General features: G+C 40.4%; 1 protein-coding gene across 1 annotated transcript; it reads right to left on the bottom strand.

Annotated features, from left to right (window-relative positions):
- Nucleotides 1–16,726: 16,726 nt before the first annotated feature.
- LOC104701233 (transcription factor MYB114-like) lies at nucleotides 16,727–18,394 on the bottom strand. The gene is made up of 3 exons (XM_010416879.3): nucleotides 18,176–18,394; nucleotides 17,542–17,671; nucleotides 16,727–17,457 (listed from the first exon to the last, which is right to left on the bottom strand). Exons 1-3 carry the CDS (start codon nucleotides 18,294–18,296, stop codon nucleotides 16,953–16,955), a joined length of 756 nt encoding a protein of 251 aa, XP_010415181.1. The 5' UTR covers nucleotides 18,297–18,394; the 3' UTR covers nucleotides 16,727–16,952.
- Between the last annotated feature and the right edge of the window lie 1,101 nt (nucleotides 18,395–19,495).

The following is a 19,495-nucleotide window of genomic DNA, read 5'->3' as shown; positions in this document are numbered from 1 at the left end:
CTTATATACCCACCTTGCTTAGTGGGCCCCACTTCCATTTCCGACTGGTGGGTCCACCCATATATGACGGTAGCTTTGTTACATCTGGAGGCTTTAAAGACTTTTTTACTGTCCTTACCATTCACTACATGATCTTTTCCCTTTGTTTTGTCCTCACTTGCACTGTTCCGACAAATCACTTCCCGGAAGGGCACCCATCCTAAAATTATTCCAGCTAAAGCACCCTTAACTCTTGAGTTCTCTCACGACCATTGACCAAAAATATAAGTGCACTTTGGTGACATAGGTGGTCAAATCAATTATTTTAAACCTCCCTCAGTATATCCTGCCTTAGACCCTCATCCTTGGGCACTCTAACCTGACCATGCACAAGGAAAGTCCCATTAGGAGAGACCTGATATTGAGAACCTGCATCTTTAGAGGCATTCACTAGCCCACATCACTCTCCTAACCCAACCAAACTCTACTCAGAAGATATTCTCTATCAGCTGCCTCCAAACCCAATGGCTCTTGTGAGATAACTCACAACTTCAAAGTACTAATCTCAGTCACCAAGGACTCCATAAAATGCTCTTGAGAAGAGGCTGCCCCCATCCCGCTTACAGCATCTACCACCAAGTTAGCTTTATCGTGGTGGTAAGCTACATTCAGAACATAATTTTTCACCAACTCCATCCACCGCTTCTGTCTCAAATTTAGCTAGGCTGGTGAAGATATACTTCAGGCTCTTGATCTGTGTACACATGTACCTTTCTGCCATAAAGATAAGACCTCAAAATCTTTAAAGGGAAAACCACAGCTGCCATCTCCAAATCATGAGTAGGATAGTTGCCTTCATGCTTCCGCAACTACCGCGAAGCATAGGCAATAACCTTCCCCTAATACATATCCCAAACCAACTCTAGAAGCATCTGTTTACACCAAATACGGCTTAACCTGCTCGGGTCAAGCCAGTACTGGTTTAATAGTCGACATCTGCTTCAGGCTTGCGAAAGCTGCCTCACACTCTGTTAACAATACAAAAGGAACGTCCTTTCCTGTCAGCTTAGTCATCGATTGTGCCATACTCGCAAAACCCCTCAAAAACTTCATGTAGTATCCTGCCAATCCAAGAAAACTTCTGATCTCAGTGGCATTAATCAGTGTAGGCCAATCCCTAATTGCCTCTATCTTCTCTAGATCAAAAGAGACTCCCTATGCAGAAACAACATTTCCTAGAAAACCCATCTCCGTCTGCCGGAAACCGAATTTGCTCAGCTTAGCGAAAAGCTTCTGCTCTTGTAACTCCCTCAGAACTTCTCTCAAATGAATCTCATGCTTCTCACCCTACACCGAATCCTCAGGTCATCATGAAAAGCCAACAGGAATCTTCGTACCTAACCTGACTCCGGCTCAAAAACCCGGCATGCATACACCAAAAGTCGACTGAACTTCGTGTCCAGCTCACGCACAGTACGGTTCCCCTAGGTTAACCCCAAGAACTGCACCTCCATGCGATCAAGCGCTTCCTGCGGGAAATATTTGGCGTTGAAATCCCCCAAAAAGACTAATAAAGTCATCTTTCGCTGCCCTCTCCGGGCCGCCGCCGTCCTCTCCGGGCCGCCGCCGCCGTCCTCTCCGGGCCGCCGCCGCCGTCCTCTCCGGGCCGCCGCCGCCGTCCTCTCCGGGCCGCCGCCGCCGTCCTCTCCGGGCCGCCGCCGTCCTCCATGTACACGCGCATAACCCGATCGATAATGTGCTGCTAGGTCCACCTGATACCGGTTGAGATAACAAAGTGAATATATCTCCACGAAAGTATCCCACCCACATGACGTAACTGCACCATCATCTGAACATAATGTGCATCCACTACCTCGGCCTCCGGCTGCACACCTACATGCAAACCAACCACATGCTGCACACCAACCGTTGGCGGCACCATCGAAACCTGCACACCAACCGTTGGCGGCACTAAGGGAGCCTTCACGCCGGTTGTTGGTGGCATCAAAACTGGAAGCCGTGCCAACACGTGAACCAGCAAGTCTTCCAGACGATCATCCTGACCTAGGGCACCACCCGCTACAACCCCCGCACCTGGGGCAGCACCAACACCAACGTTGAGCTCACCAGCTCCGCTGATACCTCCACAAGCCAAGCCATCTCAGATGAACCTGCGACTCTGCCACTTACTCACTAACCATGCTCTAATGGAGAAAAGTCGACCTAGGCCGTGTTTTTGGTTGTTACGCCGCTGAAACAAAGAGAAAAGGACAGAAAACTTTGTTCTTGTGGTTTTGTGAGTTTTTGTGAGATTTCAAGACTTATTTGGTGAGATCTTGCTGTGGGAGTGAAGACATGAGGCTAGGAACGAGATAGAATCTTGTTAGGAGGGTGGGATTCGTAGAATCAAGGCGATGAAGAGGACGATGTTCTAGGGACTCGATTGGTTGTTGTATGGCATTGCTAGGTTGCTAGAGTTGGGTCATTAGAACATTGCTAGGTTGCTGGTTTTATGTTTTGATGATTGGTTATTGGATAACTGTTTTACTTTGTTATTGGTTATTTATTATTGGATATCTATTAGTTTAACGTTATGGTTTATATTATCCGCTGTTGTGTGTTTGTGGTTAGGTGGCTAGTGGATATGGGACCACTAGTTGTAGAGTATTTATTATTATTATTATTTCTATTATCATTTATTATTTATATAAAAAAAAAACGGGTTATGTCGTTTCAGTTTGGTATAAGAGTCCTTACGGGTTTTGTGTTGTAGATATTTGGGATTGCATGTCTTGATTGATTATGTGAGTTAGTCAATTATGTGTGACATGGAGTCCTAGAACATCCTCTTCGAGCCTACAGTGTGATTCCACGGTGAGTTTATGTTTCTGTGTTATGTATAATTGTGTGCTTAGTCTTCTGTTCACGGTTAGAGAGGATGTTGTCGCTGGTCATGGTCGTGGACACGGATGTGGTCGTGGACGCGGACGTGGTCGTGGTATGGGCAGAGGTCGAGCAGTTAGTGATATTGTGGACCAGAGTGTGACAGCTGAGGGTGTTGGCGAGTCGCAGGGTGTCCAGGGGGATTCCATGAGTGTGGCCGGAGGGGGCAATGCTAGTGCTTGAGTGGCCGATGATGCTGGGTTTCCGGGTGTGGGAGTTCCAACAGGTGGATTCCCTGGAGTTGGCTTGGCGGCTTTGATAGCACAGGTGTTGGAGCGGTTGCCAGCTATGGTACCGGCTCAGGCTCAGGTAGTGACACCAGTGGAGGCGGAGGAGCGGTAGCCAGTGGCTGTGGATGCGGGAGCACATGGTCGTTATGTGTCTATGCTGAGGGAGATGCGTAACATTGATACTGCGCGATTTTTGGGTTGTAAAGATCCTACTGTTGCAGATGCGTGGAGGACGAGTGTGGAACGTAACTTCCAGACTCTGAGATGTCTTGAGGAGTTTTGGGTGGACATTGGGGTTTACAACTTGATTGGTGATGCTCAGGTGTGGTGGGTATCAGTGGCTGCTAGGAGGGTGCAGATGAAGATGAGTTGGGCTGACTTTGTGGAGGAGTTCAACCGCAAGTACTTTCCGAGAGAGGCATTAGACCGGTTGGAGGTGCAGTTCCTTCAGTTATCTCAGGGAACACGGTCAGTGCGGGAGCTGGATTTAGAGTTCAGTCGACTTCTGTCTTATGGGGGTAGTGCTATGGAGTCTGAGTAGGCCCAAATCAGGAGGTTTATGAGGGCTCTTCATGATGACTTGATCCATTGTAGAGGACGGAGTTATGCTACGCGTGCATAGCTGGTGGAGACTGCAGCAGAGATTGAGGGGGATATCCGGGCACAGTCAATGACGCTTAGTCCAGCGGTACAGCCTAGGAAGGCTCATCATCAGGGAGGTTCTCGCAAGGGTGGCAAGCCTACGCAGAGAACCAAGAGGAAGTGGGAGGCTACGCAGAGACCGAGTGGTGCAGGGTGTTTTGGTTGTGGGAGCATGGATCACAAGGTAGCTAGCTGTCCCAGAGGAGTGCTCCAGCGGCAGCAGTTCCTGTATGCTATCATTGCAAGGAGCATGGGCATATCAAGCCCTAGTGTCCCAAGTTGCAGCAGATGGCAGTGGCAGTGGTGCAGCCGGTAACACAGATTGAGGAGGCGCCACGGGTGTACACGACGGTCGAGACTGGTGGAACCAGTGTCGGGACGATCACATGTATAATTTCTAGTACTTAGACTTTGTGATTTTCAGTAGGTTCAGATTTTCTGTTTTCCTGTGATAAAGAGTTAGGTTCTCAACACATGTGGTTTCTGTAGGGACCTTGTTGGTGGGCGGGTTTAAGTCACACGATATGTTTGATTCTGGAGCTACTCATAGCATCATTACTCCAGAGTGTGCAGAGAGTGCGGATATTGGAGGAGATCCTGGGGAGCAAGCGGGAGTGGTCAGAGTTGCGGGAGGCAAGTTTCTGAGTGTTATTGGACGGGCGAGGGGTATTGATATTCATATCGCAGGGGAGTCGTGGCCAGCAGATTTGCTTGTTAGTCCTGTATAATTGTATGACGTCATCTTGGGGATGGATTGGTTGCATCGGCATATTGTCCATCTTGATTGCCATCAGGGTAGAGTGGAGTTTGAGCGTTTAGGAGGGAAGTTGGATTTTCAAGGTATTAGACCGACTTCAGGGAGTCTCGTGATCTCGGCCATGCAGGCTGGGAAGATGATCGAGAAGGGCCGTGAGGCTTATTTGGTTACTATATCAATGCCAGAGTCAATGGGGCAGTATACGAATAGCGGATGTGTTCCAGTCGAGCAAGGGTTACCACCATCTCGGTCTTATCCTTTCACGATTGAACTGGAACCGGGGATGATACCGTTATCCAAGGCTCTTTACGGGATAGCTCCAGCAGAGATGGGAGAGCTGAAGAAGCAGTTGGAGGATCTGTTGAACAAGGGATTCATCCGTCATAGTGTATTACCATGGGGAGCGCCGGTGTTATTTGTTAAGAAGAAGGATGGGAGTTTTCTTTTGTGTATTGATTACAGGGGTCTGAACCGGGTCACTGTGAAGAACTAATACCCTTTTCCGAGGATCGATGAGTTGTTGGATCAGTTGACAGGTGCTACTTGGTTCTCCAAGATAGATATGGCGTCGGGTTATCCTCAGATTCCGATAGATGAGGCATATGTGAGGAAGACTGCATTAAGGACGAGGTATGGGCATTATGAGTTTGTGGTGATGTCGTTTGGATTGACTAACGCACCAGAAGCGTTTATGAGATTGATGAACAACATCTTTCAGGAGTTTCTAGATGTGTATGTCATCATTTTCATCAACGACATCATGGTATATTCTAAGAGTCCTGAGGAGCTTGCAATGCATTTGAAGGCAGTTCTGGAGAAGCTGCGAAAGCAGAAGTTGTTTGCTAAGTTGAGCAAGTGTAGTTTTTGGCAGCGTGAGATAGGTTTTGTGAGTCACATTATGTCTGCAGAAGGGGTTTCTGTGGATCCGAAGAAGATTCAGGCTATCAGAGATTGACCTAGACCACAAAATGCCACTGAGATCAGGACTTTCCTTGGTCTGGCAGGTTACTACAGGAGGTTTGTGCAGGAGTTTGCGAGCAGAGCGCGTCCGATGAATAAGTTGACAGGGAAGGATGTTCCTTCTGTATGGTCATAGGAGTGCGATGAGGGCTTTGCAAGATTGAAGGAGATGATGAGTACCACGCCAGTATTGGCTTTGCCTAAGCAGGGGGAACCCTATGTGGTTTATACTGATGCATCCAGAGTTGGTTTAGGGTGTGTGTTGATGCAGCATGGAAAGGTGATTGCCTACGCTTCGTGGCAGTTGCGGAAGCATGAGGATAACTATCCTACTCATGACTTGGAGATGGCTGGTGTAGTTTTTGCCCTGAAGATTTGGAGATCTTATCTTTATGGTGCAAAGGTACAAGTGTTTACAAATCATAATAGCCTGAAGTATATATTCACTCAGCCCGAGCTGAACTTGAGGCAGAGGCGGTGGACGGAGCTGGTGGCGGATTATGATTTGGAGATAGCCTATTACCCTGGTAAGGCTAACTTGGTTACTGATGCTTTGAGTCGGAAGCGGGCGGCTTAGGCTCAAGAGCAGGATATGGAGTCTCTGGTATGGGAGATCAGTACTTTGAATTTGTGTGCGGTTTCTCAGGAGTCGTTGGGTTTGGTTGCAACTGATAGAGCAGATCTTCTGAGCAAGGTGTGGTTGGCTCAGGAGAAGGATTTGGGGCTGGTGAATGCCTCTAAGGATGTTGGTTTGTAGTATCAGGTCTCAGCTAACGGTATTGTTTTGGTGCATGGGCGGATTTGTGTACCTAAGGATGAGGAGTTAAGGCAGGAGATCCTGAGAGAGGCTCTTGCGAGCATGTTTTCTATTCATCCAGGAGCGACCAAAATGTAACGTGATCTCAAGAGGTACTATCACTGGGTCGGGATGAAGAAGGATGTAGCTAGTTGGGTCGCGAGGTGTGATGTCTGTCAGCTAGTGAAGGCTGAACATCAGGTCCCAGGTGGGTTACTGAAGAGTCTTCCCATTCTAGAGTGGAAGTGGGATATGATTACTATGGACGTTTGATGATATTTGGGTCATTGTGGACCGGTTGACTAAGTCGGCATATTTTCTGGCCAATAAGAAGACTGATGGAGCAGCAGTCTTGGCTAAAAAGTATGTGAAGGAGATAGTCAGGTTGCATGGGGTGCCAGCGAGCATTGTGTCAGATAGGGATTCCAAGTTCACTTCGGTGTTCTGGACGACATTTCAGGCAGAGATGGGCACTAAGGTGAATATGAGTACAGCTTATCATCCCCAGACAGATGGACAGTCAGAGAGGACGATCTTAACGTTTGAGGATTTGCTAAGGATGTGTGTGCTAGATTGGGGTGGCCATTGGGCAGATCACCTGATCTTGGTAGAGTTTGCTTACAACAACAGTTACCAGGCGAGTATTTGGATGACTCCTTATGAGGATTTGTATGGGAGGTCGTGTCGTACACCGTTATGCTGGATTTAGGCGGGGGAGAGGAGCATGTATGGGGCAGATTTTATTCAGGACACCTCAGAGAAAATTCGGGTTCTCAAGCTGAACATGAAGGAATCTCAGGATCGGCAGAGGAGTTATGCCGATAGGAGGAGGAATGATCTTGAGTTTCAGGTGGGAGCCAGAGTGTACCTCAAGATGTCAATGTTGCGAGGTCCGAACAGGTCATTGACTGAGACTAAGTTGATTCTGAGGTATATGGGTCCGTTCAGAGTGATTGAGCGAGTGGGACATGTGGCATATAAACTGGAGTTACCTGAGGTTATGGTCCCGTTCCATAAGGTCTTCCATGTGTCTATGTTGCGGAAGTGTCTCCGTGAGGATGATCGGTTGTTGGCTAAGATCCCTGAGGATCATCAGCCTAACATGACTTTGGAGGCGAGACCAGTAAGGGTTCTCGAGAGGAGGATCAAAGAAATTCGTAAGAAGAAGGTTCCTTTGATGAGAGTCCTTTGGGATTGTGATGGTGTTGAGGAGAAGACTTGGGAGCCAGAGGCGAGGATGAAGGAAATGTTTAAGAAGTGGTATGAGAAGCGGGCCGCGACTTGTGCTTGTCTAGCCTGGTCCCAGTTGTAGTCCGTGGGTGGAGCGGGAATGGAGTATTCCAGCTCATCTCTCTTGTTTACTTGGTCGCTTAAGGGTGGTTGTTTTTGCGACTAAGTAACAATATGAGGTGGTGTTCGGGCTACGAATTATCCGTGAGGCGATGGTTTGAGAGAAAGTTTCCTGAAGTAGAAAGTTTCCAAAAGTTGAACGTTCTAAAAATGGAAAGTTTAATGGGAGTTATAATTTGTCCATTTTTAGGGGTTTTGAGCCTTGGAGGGGCTTGTGTAGCCTTTGTGGCGGACTTTAGAGTCATGGTGCCCGTGTGTGGCGGTTTTTTGGGACATTGTGTCGCCTTCGTGGCGGGCTGTTTAGCCAATTGTGTGGCCTTTGTGGCGGGCTGTTTAGCCAATATGCCTGTTTAGGCGGTCTTTCGGGATGTGTGGTCTTCGTGACGGTCCTTCGGGACGTGTGGCCTGTTGAGGGGATCCTTCGGGATGAGTGCTCTTTGTGACGGTCCTTCAAAACAAGTAGTCTTCGTGACGGTCTTTTGAGACAAGTGGACTTTATGACGGTCGTTTGGGACAAGTGGTCTTCGTGACGGTCCTTCAGGATAAATGGTCTTTGTGACGGTCCTGTTTAGGACATTGTTTGGCCTTGGTGGCGGTCCTGTTAGGAAATATGTTGGCCTATTGGGCGGCCCTTGTGGCATTGAGATGATCCTTGTGCGGTCATGAGGTATTCCAGTGAGGGGATATGTGGCTGGTGGGACATTGTGTTGTTCTACACGAATCACGGGAAGGAAACCTGAATAGGGATAGGGCTCAGACGTGTTCAGAATTGTTTGCTCACGACTTTTAGGGAACTTAGGTTCTCCTAGTACCGTCATATTCTGAGACTTTGTGGCTTAAGAGTATGGTGGTTATATCGACTTCAGATGACGATCCGGGGAAGCGCTGTAGGGTGGCAACCTGAGAGATGAGTATTGGACTTCCTTATATATTATGGCATGCGGGCTTAGGCCCGATAAGGAGCCAATATTATGGCATGCAGGCTTCGGTCTGATGAGGACCCAATAAAAACTAAAGGTTTAGACCTATGAGTAAAGGAAACTCTAAAATTCGAGAGCAAATAATACCTGAAACGTGAGTTTATCGCCTAGAGGTGACTTTCCGTAGATCGGTCGAAGGAGTGCGAGCCGTGGAGATGGTTGCACAGGAGTCCTTAACTGATAGTTGTTCGAGATTCAAGGACGAATCTATGTTGGTGGGGGAGAATTGTAACATCCGCGAACCAAAACTTTGCGTTTTAGGGATGGGTGTCGATCGATACCAAGGGTGGTGTCGGTCGACACCATTAATTTCGGGTTTGACCAGTTCGATTTAATTATCAATTTTGGTCGGTTTGGTTTAGGGAAAACTATAGAACCGGGTATTAAAGGAGAAAAGTCGACCTTGGTCGTGTTTTTGGTTGTTACGCCGCTGAAACAGAAAGAAAAGGAGAGAAAACTTTCTTCTTGAGGTTTTGTGAGTTTTTGTGAGATTTTAAGGCTTATTTGGTGAGATCTTGTTGTGGGAGTGAAGATCTAAGGCTAGGAACGAGATAAAAGCTTGCTAGGAGGGTGGGATTCGTCGTGGTTGGTTAGAAACTTCCTGCAAAGAGGTGAGTGCATGACCATGGCTGATCTAAGCCTGAGATTTCTTTGTTCTTGCTTGTTTGTTGTTGTTGTTTTGTGTGTTTTTCTTGCTGTGAATGGTTGCTACAGGTTACTACGGATGTTGATGGCTTTGGGTTTGAGTATTGGACGATTTAGTGATGATTGGAAGCGAGATGCGGCTCTCGGCTTCAAGCGGTTCGTGATTGCAGAGTTAGTGTCAAACAAGACGAGGAGGGTGTCGGTCGACACCAGTGAAGCAGCATCGATTGACACTGTGGGGTAGTGTCGGTCGACACCAAGAGCCAGTGTCGGTCGACACCAGTGAAGCAGCATCGATTGACACTGTGGGGTAGTGTTGGTCGACACCAAGAGCCAGTGTCGGTCGACACCTCCCTTCTAGCGAGACGATGTTTGTTTTCCGGGTTTGTATGATTTGTTTGTTTTATTGTTTGGACATTGGTATCTCAGTTGCTTGTGTGTATAGCCCGGTAGATGGGAGGATTGCCTCACTGAGTGTTTATGAAATACTCATGCATCTCAATTTGTGTTTGTGGTGCAGGTAAAGGCAAAGTGTGATCGTGGAATCAAGGCGATGAATAGGAGGATGTTATAGGGACTCGATTCGTTGTTGATGTGATCCTCCCAAGGAATCGAAGCTCTATGGTAGGTAGACTGATAATCCTAGAACTCCGATGGCTCGCGAAGCTGGATGATAAGGCGTGAGATAAACTCGAAGATCCTTATGCCCCAAATTCTCTTAAAACAAACCAAACAAAGCAAGATGGTGGAACTTTAGATAGAAGCTTCGCGGAGACAGATGACAAGGCGTGAGACGAATCCCAACAATCCTTGTGCCCTAGACTCTCTTATAACGACTATTCAACCGTCAGCTAATGAATGGCAACGTCAAGTGCGGTGGAATCACTTGAAATACCGAAATATCTTTGATGTAACCCACCAAGGAGAACTCTTTGATGTAACCCACCAAGGAGAAAGAACAAGTTCCAAAGGAATAAAGGAGTTTACCACTCTCAAATAAAAGATAAAAGATTTCTTGATTGATTGATTTTCTCAAATGAGATTACATGTGTTTATAAAAAGATAGAAAACTTGGTCACAAAGCCAAGTATTGATTATTCTTGAAACTAAAAAACATTAAAGATAGATAGTTGAATGAAGACTCAACTCTTGGTGCATGTTTCCTTCCTCCAAAGTGATTGTTAATGCATGTATCTCTTATTTTCGTCACTCTTCTTTGGCCACAAAATAAAGTGATTATTTTGGGCTTTCTTGGACTTGTATTAGGCTCAAAGTGGGCTGGACTTGATAGATATCATCCCTAACAGAAATTCCCATGTTCTCTTTGCTCCAAATATCTTCAAATATCAAATGAACAGCTCCAGCAAGTTGTTTGGTCCTTGCCCTTGTCATTGGTCCAACAGGTACAAGCATAGCATCCTCAGGAACAAGCTCAGCTTCCACTTGATCATCCTTATTGCTTTCCATCATATCAGTTGTTGTCTGGCATTGCTAGGTTGCTAGAGTTGGGTCAATAGAACATTGCTAGGTTGTTTTATGTTTTGATGATTGGTTATTAGATAAATGGTTATACTTTGTTATTGGTTATTTATTAGTGGATATCTATTGGTTTAATGTTATGGTTTATGTTATTTGTTGTTGTGTGTTAGTGGTTAGGTGGTTACTGGGTATGTGACCACTAGTTGTAGAGTATTTATTATTATTATTATATCTATTATTATTTATTATTTATTTATTAAAAAAAATGGGTCGGGTCGTTTCAGACGATTTTGGAAAATAGACTGATGATTTTCATGGCGTTAGCGATTTAAAAGTATCAAGTGGCATTCATACATGGTAGACTTCTTTGTAAAATGTTTTATTAGCTTCAGAGTTAGTTGATGACTTCAATAAAGATGGTCTAGTGACAAGAGGATGTCTACAAGTCAACATTTCAAAGGTTTCTGATAATATTGACTGGAGCTTTCCCACTAATATTATGAAGGCATATGAACTCCCTGCAGTGTTCATTAATTTGTCGATTGCCTACTACATTACTCCATCCTACTTTGTTGGATTCAATGGAGAACTGTTTGGCGGAAGAAGGGTGTTAGGCAGGGTGACTCAATCTCTACTCCCATGTTCACAATTTTTTTGGATATTCTATCCAAAAAATTTGATGCTGCCGGCTCCTCGCATAGGTTTCAACCTCACCTGACTTGCGTAGAGCCGTTAATCACACATTTTAGCTTCACTGATGACATTCAAGGTTTTTTCGATGGAACTGAAAATTCTCTGGTTGTAATCCTTGAGGTGTTCTCTCAGTTTAAAAGACTCTCAGGTTTAGGAATCAATCTTCAAAAAACTTGCCTCTACCTTGATGGCAACAATTTGGAAGCAATAGCTCAACTGACTGCACGCCACAATCTCATGCATGGTTTTTTGCCTGTGCGCTACCTAGGAGTACCACTTACTCCACAAAAACTGACAAGAGTCAGATTACCAGCCTCTAATTGAGAAGGTTAAAGAACGTATGTCCTCTTGAAAAAATAGATACTTATCATTTACATGAAGATTGCAGCTTATCCAATCAGCCATAAATAGCACTATTAACTTTTGGGCTTCAATTTTCTTGTTACCAACCAAATGTCAAGAATCCCTTGAGGAGTTATTCAATGCGTTTTTGTGGAATGAATTTGCATCTACAGCTCATGGGGCAAAGGTTTCTTGGAAGATTGTCTGCTCCCCCTAGTCTTCTGGAGGCTTGGGACTTAAAAGGTTTGTTGACTGGAATAAGATCTATGGATTTAAGTTGATTTGGCTTTTTTTACTCTCAGCCAAGTTCACTGTGATTTTCCTAGGTTAAGAAATACTTGATAAGGGGTCGTAGTTTCAGGGATGCAGATTTTAGAACTACTGGAAGCTGGATTTGGAGACGGCTCACAAAATTGAGACCACTAGCAAGATCCTTTGTGCATAATGCAACATCGTTTATGTTCAGTCTGCTTTATTTTGGCATTAAAATTGGACAGGTCTAGGCTATTTAATAGACATTATAGGCGATTATGGTTCTCGTCTTACGTGTATTGCTTACCTCTATATGGTCAAAGAAACTGCTCAAAATGGTGTCTATTGCATCCCCCGAGGTAGGAATCCGAGAGCTGAGCTGCTTTAAACATGCCTACAATCCCATAATCCCATAAACCACCTAATACATACATTGGAGATGACATTTTTAGCTGGAAGTTCACTCTAGACCAGAATCAAGGTTCCTTCTCGACCATGAAAACATGGAGGCATCTACATCCTCCTGGACCTTCTATTACTTGGCACTCTCAAGTTTGGTTCAAGGAACAGATTCCGAAGATGACATTTATGAATTGGTTAACAGTTCTTGACAGAATCACTACAAGGGATCGCCTCATAAGATGGAATATGCCTGTTCTGGCATCTTTTATTCTCTGTCAAACTGGTTTTGAATCAAGTGATCATATATTTTTCCAATGCACTTAATCCAAAGCTCTATGGTCAGAGCTGTTTGCTCATTCTGTTCCCTTGCTTGATTCAAGCTTCACTGGTATCTAGCTTGGTCTAAGAAGCCTACCACACATGGGAAGCTTACCATATATAAACTACAGTAAAATCTCTATAAATTAATAAACACTATAAATTAATAAATTTTGCTAGTCCCAAGTCGGGACAGTGTAAAAAATAATAAAATTCGATAAGATAATAAGATAATAATTTTTTTGAAATCCCTATGTAAAATATGGTCCCAATAATATCATAAATTAATAATCATGTAAAATTACATACATATATATATATATATGCTGATATAGTAAAATATGTTTCTCTTAAACCTCATATCCATAAAACAATTGTTATATTGTATCTTTAAAATATATTGATATAAAATATTCTATAACATTCCATAAAGCACGTCAAATTTTTTAAAGTTTTCAATTTCTAAATATGCATCATTTACATTTGGATAGATTGATAGACTATTAAAATACGATAATTGATATTCTTATTCATAAATTTGAATATTTATGTCATGTATATAAGTAAATTTGTCTACAATATTTGTAATTCATTGTCAAAAATATTTTTTAATTATTTCAAATTAAATTCCAATAACATAAAATTTACAACATCCAAAATTTTAATATTATTCTGCAAAAATTGTCTCAATTCATTATTTTAAAAAATTGAGCAATTAAAAATATACCTATAAATTAATAATTGTAAATTAATAATTATTAATTTATTGATAAATTAATATCACTATAAATTAATAAAATATCTTAGTCCTAACATTATTAATTTATAGAGGTTTTACTGTAGTTTTCCATGCTCTCATAAATAACCTTTGATGAGAACAAAATGCCATGCTTCATGGAACTGCTATTCGTTCTGAACCCCAACTCGAAAGGGAGATTCAGCTACTACACTAAAGAAAACTCTTTGGACTGGTCAGTAAAATCTCAACAAACATCCATCATCCAAACAACAACAACAACAACAACAATCAAGTACCCTAAAACTTATACATTGTATGCTTCACTTTATGTTATTGCTTGTAAGTGTAAGCGGTGCTTGCAGGATTAGAGTGATTTATATACTTTGTTGCTCTTGCTTTATATAGAACAAGTATCGTTTTTTGACAAAAAAAAAGGTAAAATTACCATATTATAAATTTTATTTTGCATATTATTTTTCTAATGATAGTAGTTGATATTTCTTGTAATAAACAATTTTTATGGTTGAAAATATTAAACAATAGTTTTTGTATTTAAATAAATAAAATAATATGTAAAAATAAGCAATTCCCTTACTAATTGATTATTATACGAATTTTCCAGCTTTTATTTATATTTTAATAGTACTAATTAATTAGTAATGATTTTTATTTTACAATTATTTTTGCTTTAAAAATTAATGTATAACTGTTTTTTATAAGAATGAATACATTAATGATATAATACAAATATCTAGATATTGAATATAGAATATGTTTTTTTTTTTAATTTTACAAAACCATAGATAATTTAATATAACAATTTCTTATTTTGGTTTTTAATAATACAAAAAGAAAAAATGATATATTTTTTTTGGTCAATGCTAGAGTGAGTCAACAAGTGTACCATAATTGTATGTATTTGGTGTTGACCACATGATGTTATATAGTTTATGTATATATAACCATGTAATAGTTTATAATATTATAATATTATACTTGGCATATGTAACTATGCATTGGCCACGGGGTTCGAGTAGCATTGGTCACGGGGTTCAAATTTTAACATGGTTTCTCTCAGCCCCAGGAGATTAGTCTTTGGTCCTAGGAAGCCTTTAATATCACTCATCAGTTATCAAAAAAAAAATGTTTTTTTTTTCTTACTTCTATTTATATACCATTGGTAGGGTAAGGGTTTACCCAAAAAAAAAAACTTGATTGGTAAGTTAGTTAAAGCTTTTAAGTTGACTGGTAAGTTAGTTAAAGCTCTTTAAGTTGAATGGTAGATTAATGTCTATCGAACATTGTTCTTTTATCTTCGACTAAAAATTGCTAATGGTTCATTAACGGCTATGCTATTTATGGGTTTATGAAAGAGGAAATTGTTGAAATGAAATGATTACTAAACATAACTACATAAGAGAGTAAACTTTTGCCTAATATATCATCCACTTTTATCGAAGGTAAAATTGTTTGTTTATAAAAAAAGAGAGAGGGTAAAATATTTTATTTATGTTTTTGCATATACGACATTGAACAAATAAAATATTCGAATTGGTAGATCCATTCGTTAACCACGTGTAAGTGTTTAATCCTCGATAAAATAAAACACTAATCAATCATAAGTCATTTCTTTTTTCCCCTTCTCGGTTGGCCCATATTAGCACAACCCTTAGAGACGTGCCAGGTACACACGTAATAACTATCGTATTGTTATTATTTTAAATACTACACTTTCAACGGTTACGCTTTGCACAAGTTGGCAAGCCCAACCAAAAAGATATAGACGTTGCCGTATTTCAGTTGCTTCATTGATATAGAAATAAATACACACTGGGCGGGTCCTCCCATAAGGTGAATGAAGCGGTCTGTCGCTTTAGGCCACCAATAACTTAAAATTTAGAGGCTATATTTTGTTACTTTAGAACACTAATATTGGCCAATTTCAGTCAATTTCTCTCCTCATGTTTACGTACTTTTTATTCATTTTTAACATTTCCTTATTTCTTGTGTTGTTTTAAACAATATTAATTTTTTTCTATATAGTAAAATATCGTATGCTTATCAGGTTTCTTTGTACACTATGTCAAAACAAGCTTAGTTTTCAATACATGCAATATATAAATGCTATATTTCTAAGATATGCTTTAGACCAGTGAATCTCTAGGACCGGGCCTGAATACACGTATACTACAGAGTTAAATTGATACATGACAACGTTGATGGTCCAAAACTAATTTTCTCGTCAAATTGAGAGTTCAAAACAAATTTTCTCGTTAAATTGAGGGTCCAAACTCTACAATAAAACAAAAGGTCTTTAAAGAGGAGTGAGAACAAAGATTTACAAAAATGGCGAAAACTTCCATGTATCTTTTGTTTATTTATTTTTACCCATGGAGAAAATGGATATTAACTACCAATAACTTTTTTGTATAGAAACCTTGTACATTTATTCTAAATTTTCTTTTATCAGTTGAGAGTTAGATTTTGGAAATCACGATACATAAGAATAATTTTTAACTGACCGTTTTATCTATAGTATAATCGTTAGTCTTGCACGCCTTTACTGGCTTCTAAAATTTTTAACTGACCGTTTTATCTATACTACCGTTCTCGGATCAGCTTACTACTATTTGACTAGCTACCGTTCTTGTATAGAAAAGCAATTTACAAGTAATGAGAAGATGACATCACTTGTAATTTACAAAGATGTCAACACTTTTGACCAAACATTACATGATTACTACAAGAGTACGTAGTCCTTGTCACATATTATTTCGTTGAAAACAGTAGGACTCGACACTTCTTCCTAATCAGCCAAAAGCATTTACGAAAGTATAACAAAAAATCTTATTTGGTTTTCAGTGCAACTACAAATACTTTTATTTTTAGCTAGTTGTTAAATATATTCCTTAAAAAAAAGTAAGATTTACAGAGGAGGTATTACCTCTAATGCTTTGTTAGAAATAGAAGAATAGTACTCATACTTTGAATGTTGAGGAAAAAATCATACTTTGTTAATCATGGACAAAACAAGACTCTTACACGTACGTACTAGTTCACTGCGCGAGCTGTCTCCATTTTTGGTAGCCCTACTTGCTTCCATTATTGTTTCAAGTAAATAACTTAACTTATTTTGATAAATTTTGTTTTATTTTTAATAATTGGTACGTAAAAAACTCTATATTTTACAACCTTTAAGTCTAGAAAAGCTAGTCGAACAGTAAAATATAGCTATCTATGTATATTTAGGGTGGGTCATTTTTTTTATTAAGGAACTAACAATAATTATCATTATTATTATTTTTTTTTTGAAAAAGGTAAAAAACACAGAAAGAAAGAAAAATGTTTGTTTAAAATGCTAAATGTCATTATAGTTCCTGAAGAAAAATATAAAATAAATACCAAAGGAAACCCACACATAGACGCAAACAAACGGTGAGAAACACTAATCAAGTTGCACAGTCTCTCCATCGAACAGACTCCAAAGTTGCTCAACGTCAAACGCCAAAGTGTCCCCCTGTTCATTTGTCGTGGCTTCTGGAACTACTGCATCTGCTTCTTGGCTATCGTCCAGTAAATTCTCCAACCACATATCATCTTCATTTATCAGAATATTCAGAAAATCATCTTTCTCATCATCTTTGTCGAAAGTGATACTATCATCACAAACATTATTGATGCTGAGTCCATTGCTTGAAGGAATTATGTCAACTTCTGGTAGGCCATTGAGATGGCTGCAGTCTTTGTTAACAGTGAAGGATCGAGGTCGAGGCTTAAAAACATTAACTTTTTGGACCGTTGTTGTTGTACTTGTAGGAGGGGAAATGATGTTTTTCTTTTTCATTTTAGTCTTACAACCTGGTTCATATTTCTTACTCAGATGTGTGTTCCAGTAATTTTTCACATCATTAGCCGTCCGACCAGGCAATCGACCAGCAATCAAGGACCACCTAAACATTGTTAAAAATTATACATATAAGTTTCGAGTGTTGATCTTAAGGCCCTCCAGATAATTTGTATTGAGTAAACAGTACCTGTTTCCTAGAAGTTTATGAAGGCGAATAAGAAGATCAACTTCATCAGAGTTAAGTCTCCCTTTCTTGATACTTGGCTTCAAATAGTTCAACCATCTTAGTCTACAACTCTTTCTGCATCGATTTAGCCCTACAAAGCCAATAATTTACATTAGTTATTCCACACGAAGACTGATTTTTTTTCTTTCCATGTCTTCTATCATGAAGATTAATCTATGCACACCAATATTACTGTTTCAAACACATTAACACGTTGGTACATAAATTTTCACGGAGTCCAATTACACGAAGACAATTCAGTAAAAACAATTAACGACTTGACGGAAGTTAGGATCTTCGTTGTTTGTGAAGACTGAATAATATATTTACTTGACGTAAAAATAGTTTTCATTTTTTTATCTTTCGTTTTAACCAAAAAAATATCTTCGTTTAAGTCCAAAATGAATATGAACAGCATAAAGAACTTTTTCATGAATAAACTGTTTGTTTGTTTTTGTTTTACAACTAATTTACTAGCATGAAACGATAACTTCATGCATATATACCAGCTCTTAAAGGAGAACTGTTCAATAAAACGATAAGGAGAATATATTGTGTATGTGTGCGTGTGTGTGTAAATATCATGCATATATACCAGCTCTTAAAGGAACTTGATGCCATTTGCCTTCTCCATACTTCTCAATACATTGCCTCAAGAGACTATCTTCTTCAGCAGTCCATGCACCTTTTGTCAACCCTTTGGACGAACCCTCCATGGACCTTAAATAGATAACCAAGTATTTTAAAATTTATGAGAAAAAGGTCGAGGAAGAGGGGGTTATGGTGGCTTCGCAAATCCTCGGAGGACTTATTGACAATATAATGTGAGGGAATATGTGTATATATACACGTGAAGGGCATAAGGTAATGACGTGCATGTTTGATATCCACATTTCATGTATTAGCGGTCGTGCTTACTTTGCTACGTTATTGTTTTGGTTACTGATTTGACTAGAGAAAAAGGTTTTTCAGTACGTACTTTTATAAAATAAAATAAAAAAGAAACATGGTTAATATCAAAATTAGGAGAAAGGAATATTAATGATTGGTGGCAGATGGTTAACATTATTACAAGATAGTATCATGCACAAGAAATATAACAAAACAGAGAAATAGGGTGGACATATAACAAGAAGCTATTTTTTCTCTTCTTTTCCTCTCTTGTATTTTACAGTCTCTTGGAGTTAATTTCTTTACTGCAAATGTTACAAACTGTTAAACTATTCACAAACTCATATTTCTTCTCATCTTTGTTGCTTACTTTGCTAAAGCCAACTTCTAGCTGCACGTTGCAGCCGTTATAGAGTTAAGGTTGAGGCTTTATAACATTGACTCTTTGGCTCCCGCGGTGAGGTAGCTGAACAAGTAATTCCTCTCTTTCTCATTTTGCTCTTACAACACGGTTCATTTTTCTTCTTGAAATGTGTGTTCCAGTAATTCTTTACATTATTGGCCGTGCGACCAGGATATCTACCGGCAATCAGTGACCACCTATTACCTAAGCATGCATTTGAACAATTCGTGAAATGAGTTAGTATTGGAGCATTACATTTTATTTTATAAATAATTTGGATTTAGTGTCTTCAGCAGTCCATGCACCTGTTTCGTAGAAGCTTATGAAGGCGAAGGAGAAGATCAACTTCGTCAATCTAAATCTTCCTCATTTGATACAACCATATTAATCTACAACCCTTTCCGCATCGGTTTAGCCCTACATAACCAATTATCGAGATCATTACAATTAATTATACCTATTGTGACAACTTTATAACGACGAATCTATGAACATTCACAGAATGGACATCAACTATACGCCAATACACACATAGATACTTTACATACACAGATTCCCACTTTTTAGCTCGTTAACTGAGAAAAAACTAACGAGATTCTCATTGTGGTTATCTTTAGAGTA

This window comes from Camelina sativa, chromosome 7, assembly GCF_030686135.1.
Source record: "Camelina sativa cultivar CO46 ecotype springtype chromosome 7, ASM3068613v1".
In the NCBI taxonomy this organism is placed as follows: Eukaryota; Viridiplantae; Streptophyta; class Magnoliopsida; order Brassicales; family Brassicaceae; genus Camelina; species Camelina sativa.
This window is presented reverse-complemented; position numbering and strand designations above follow the sequence as displayed.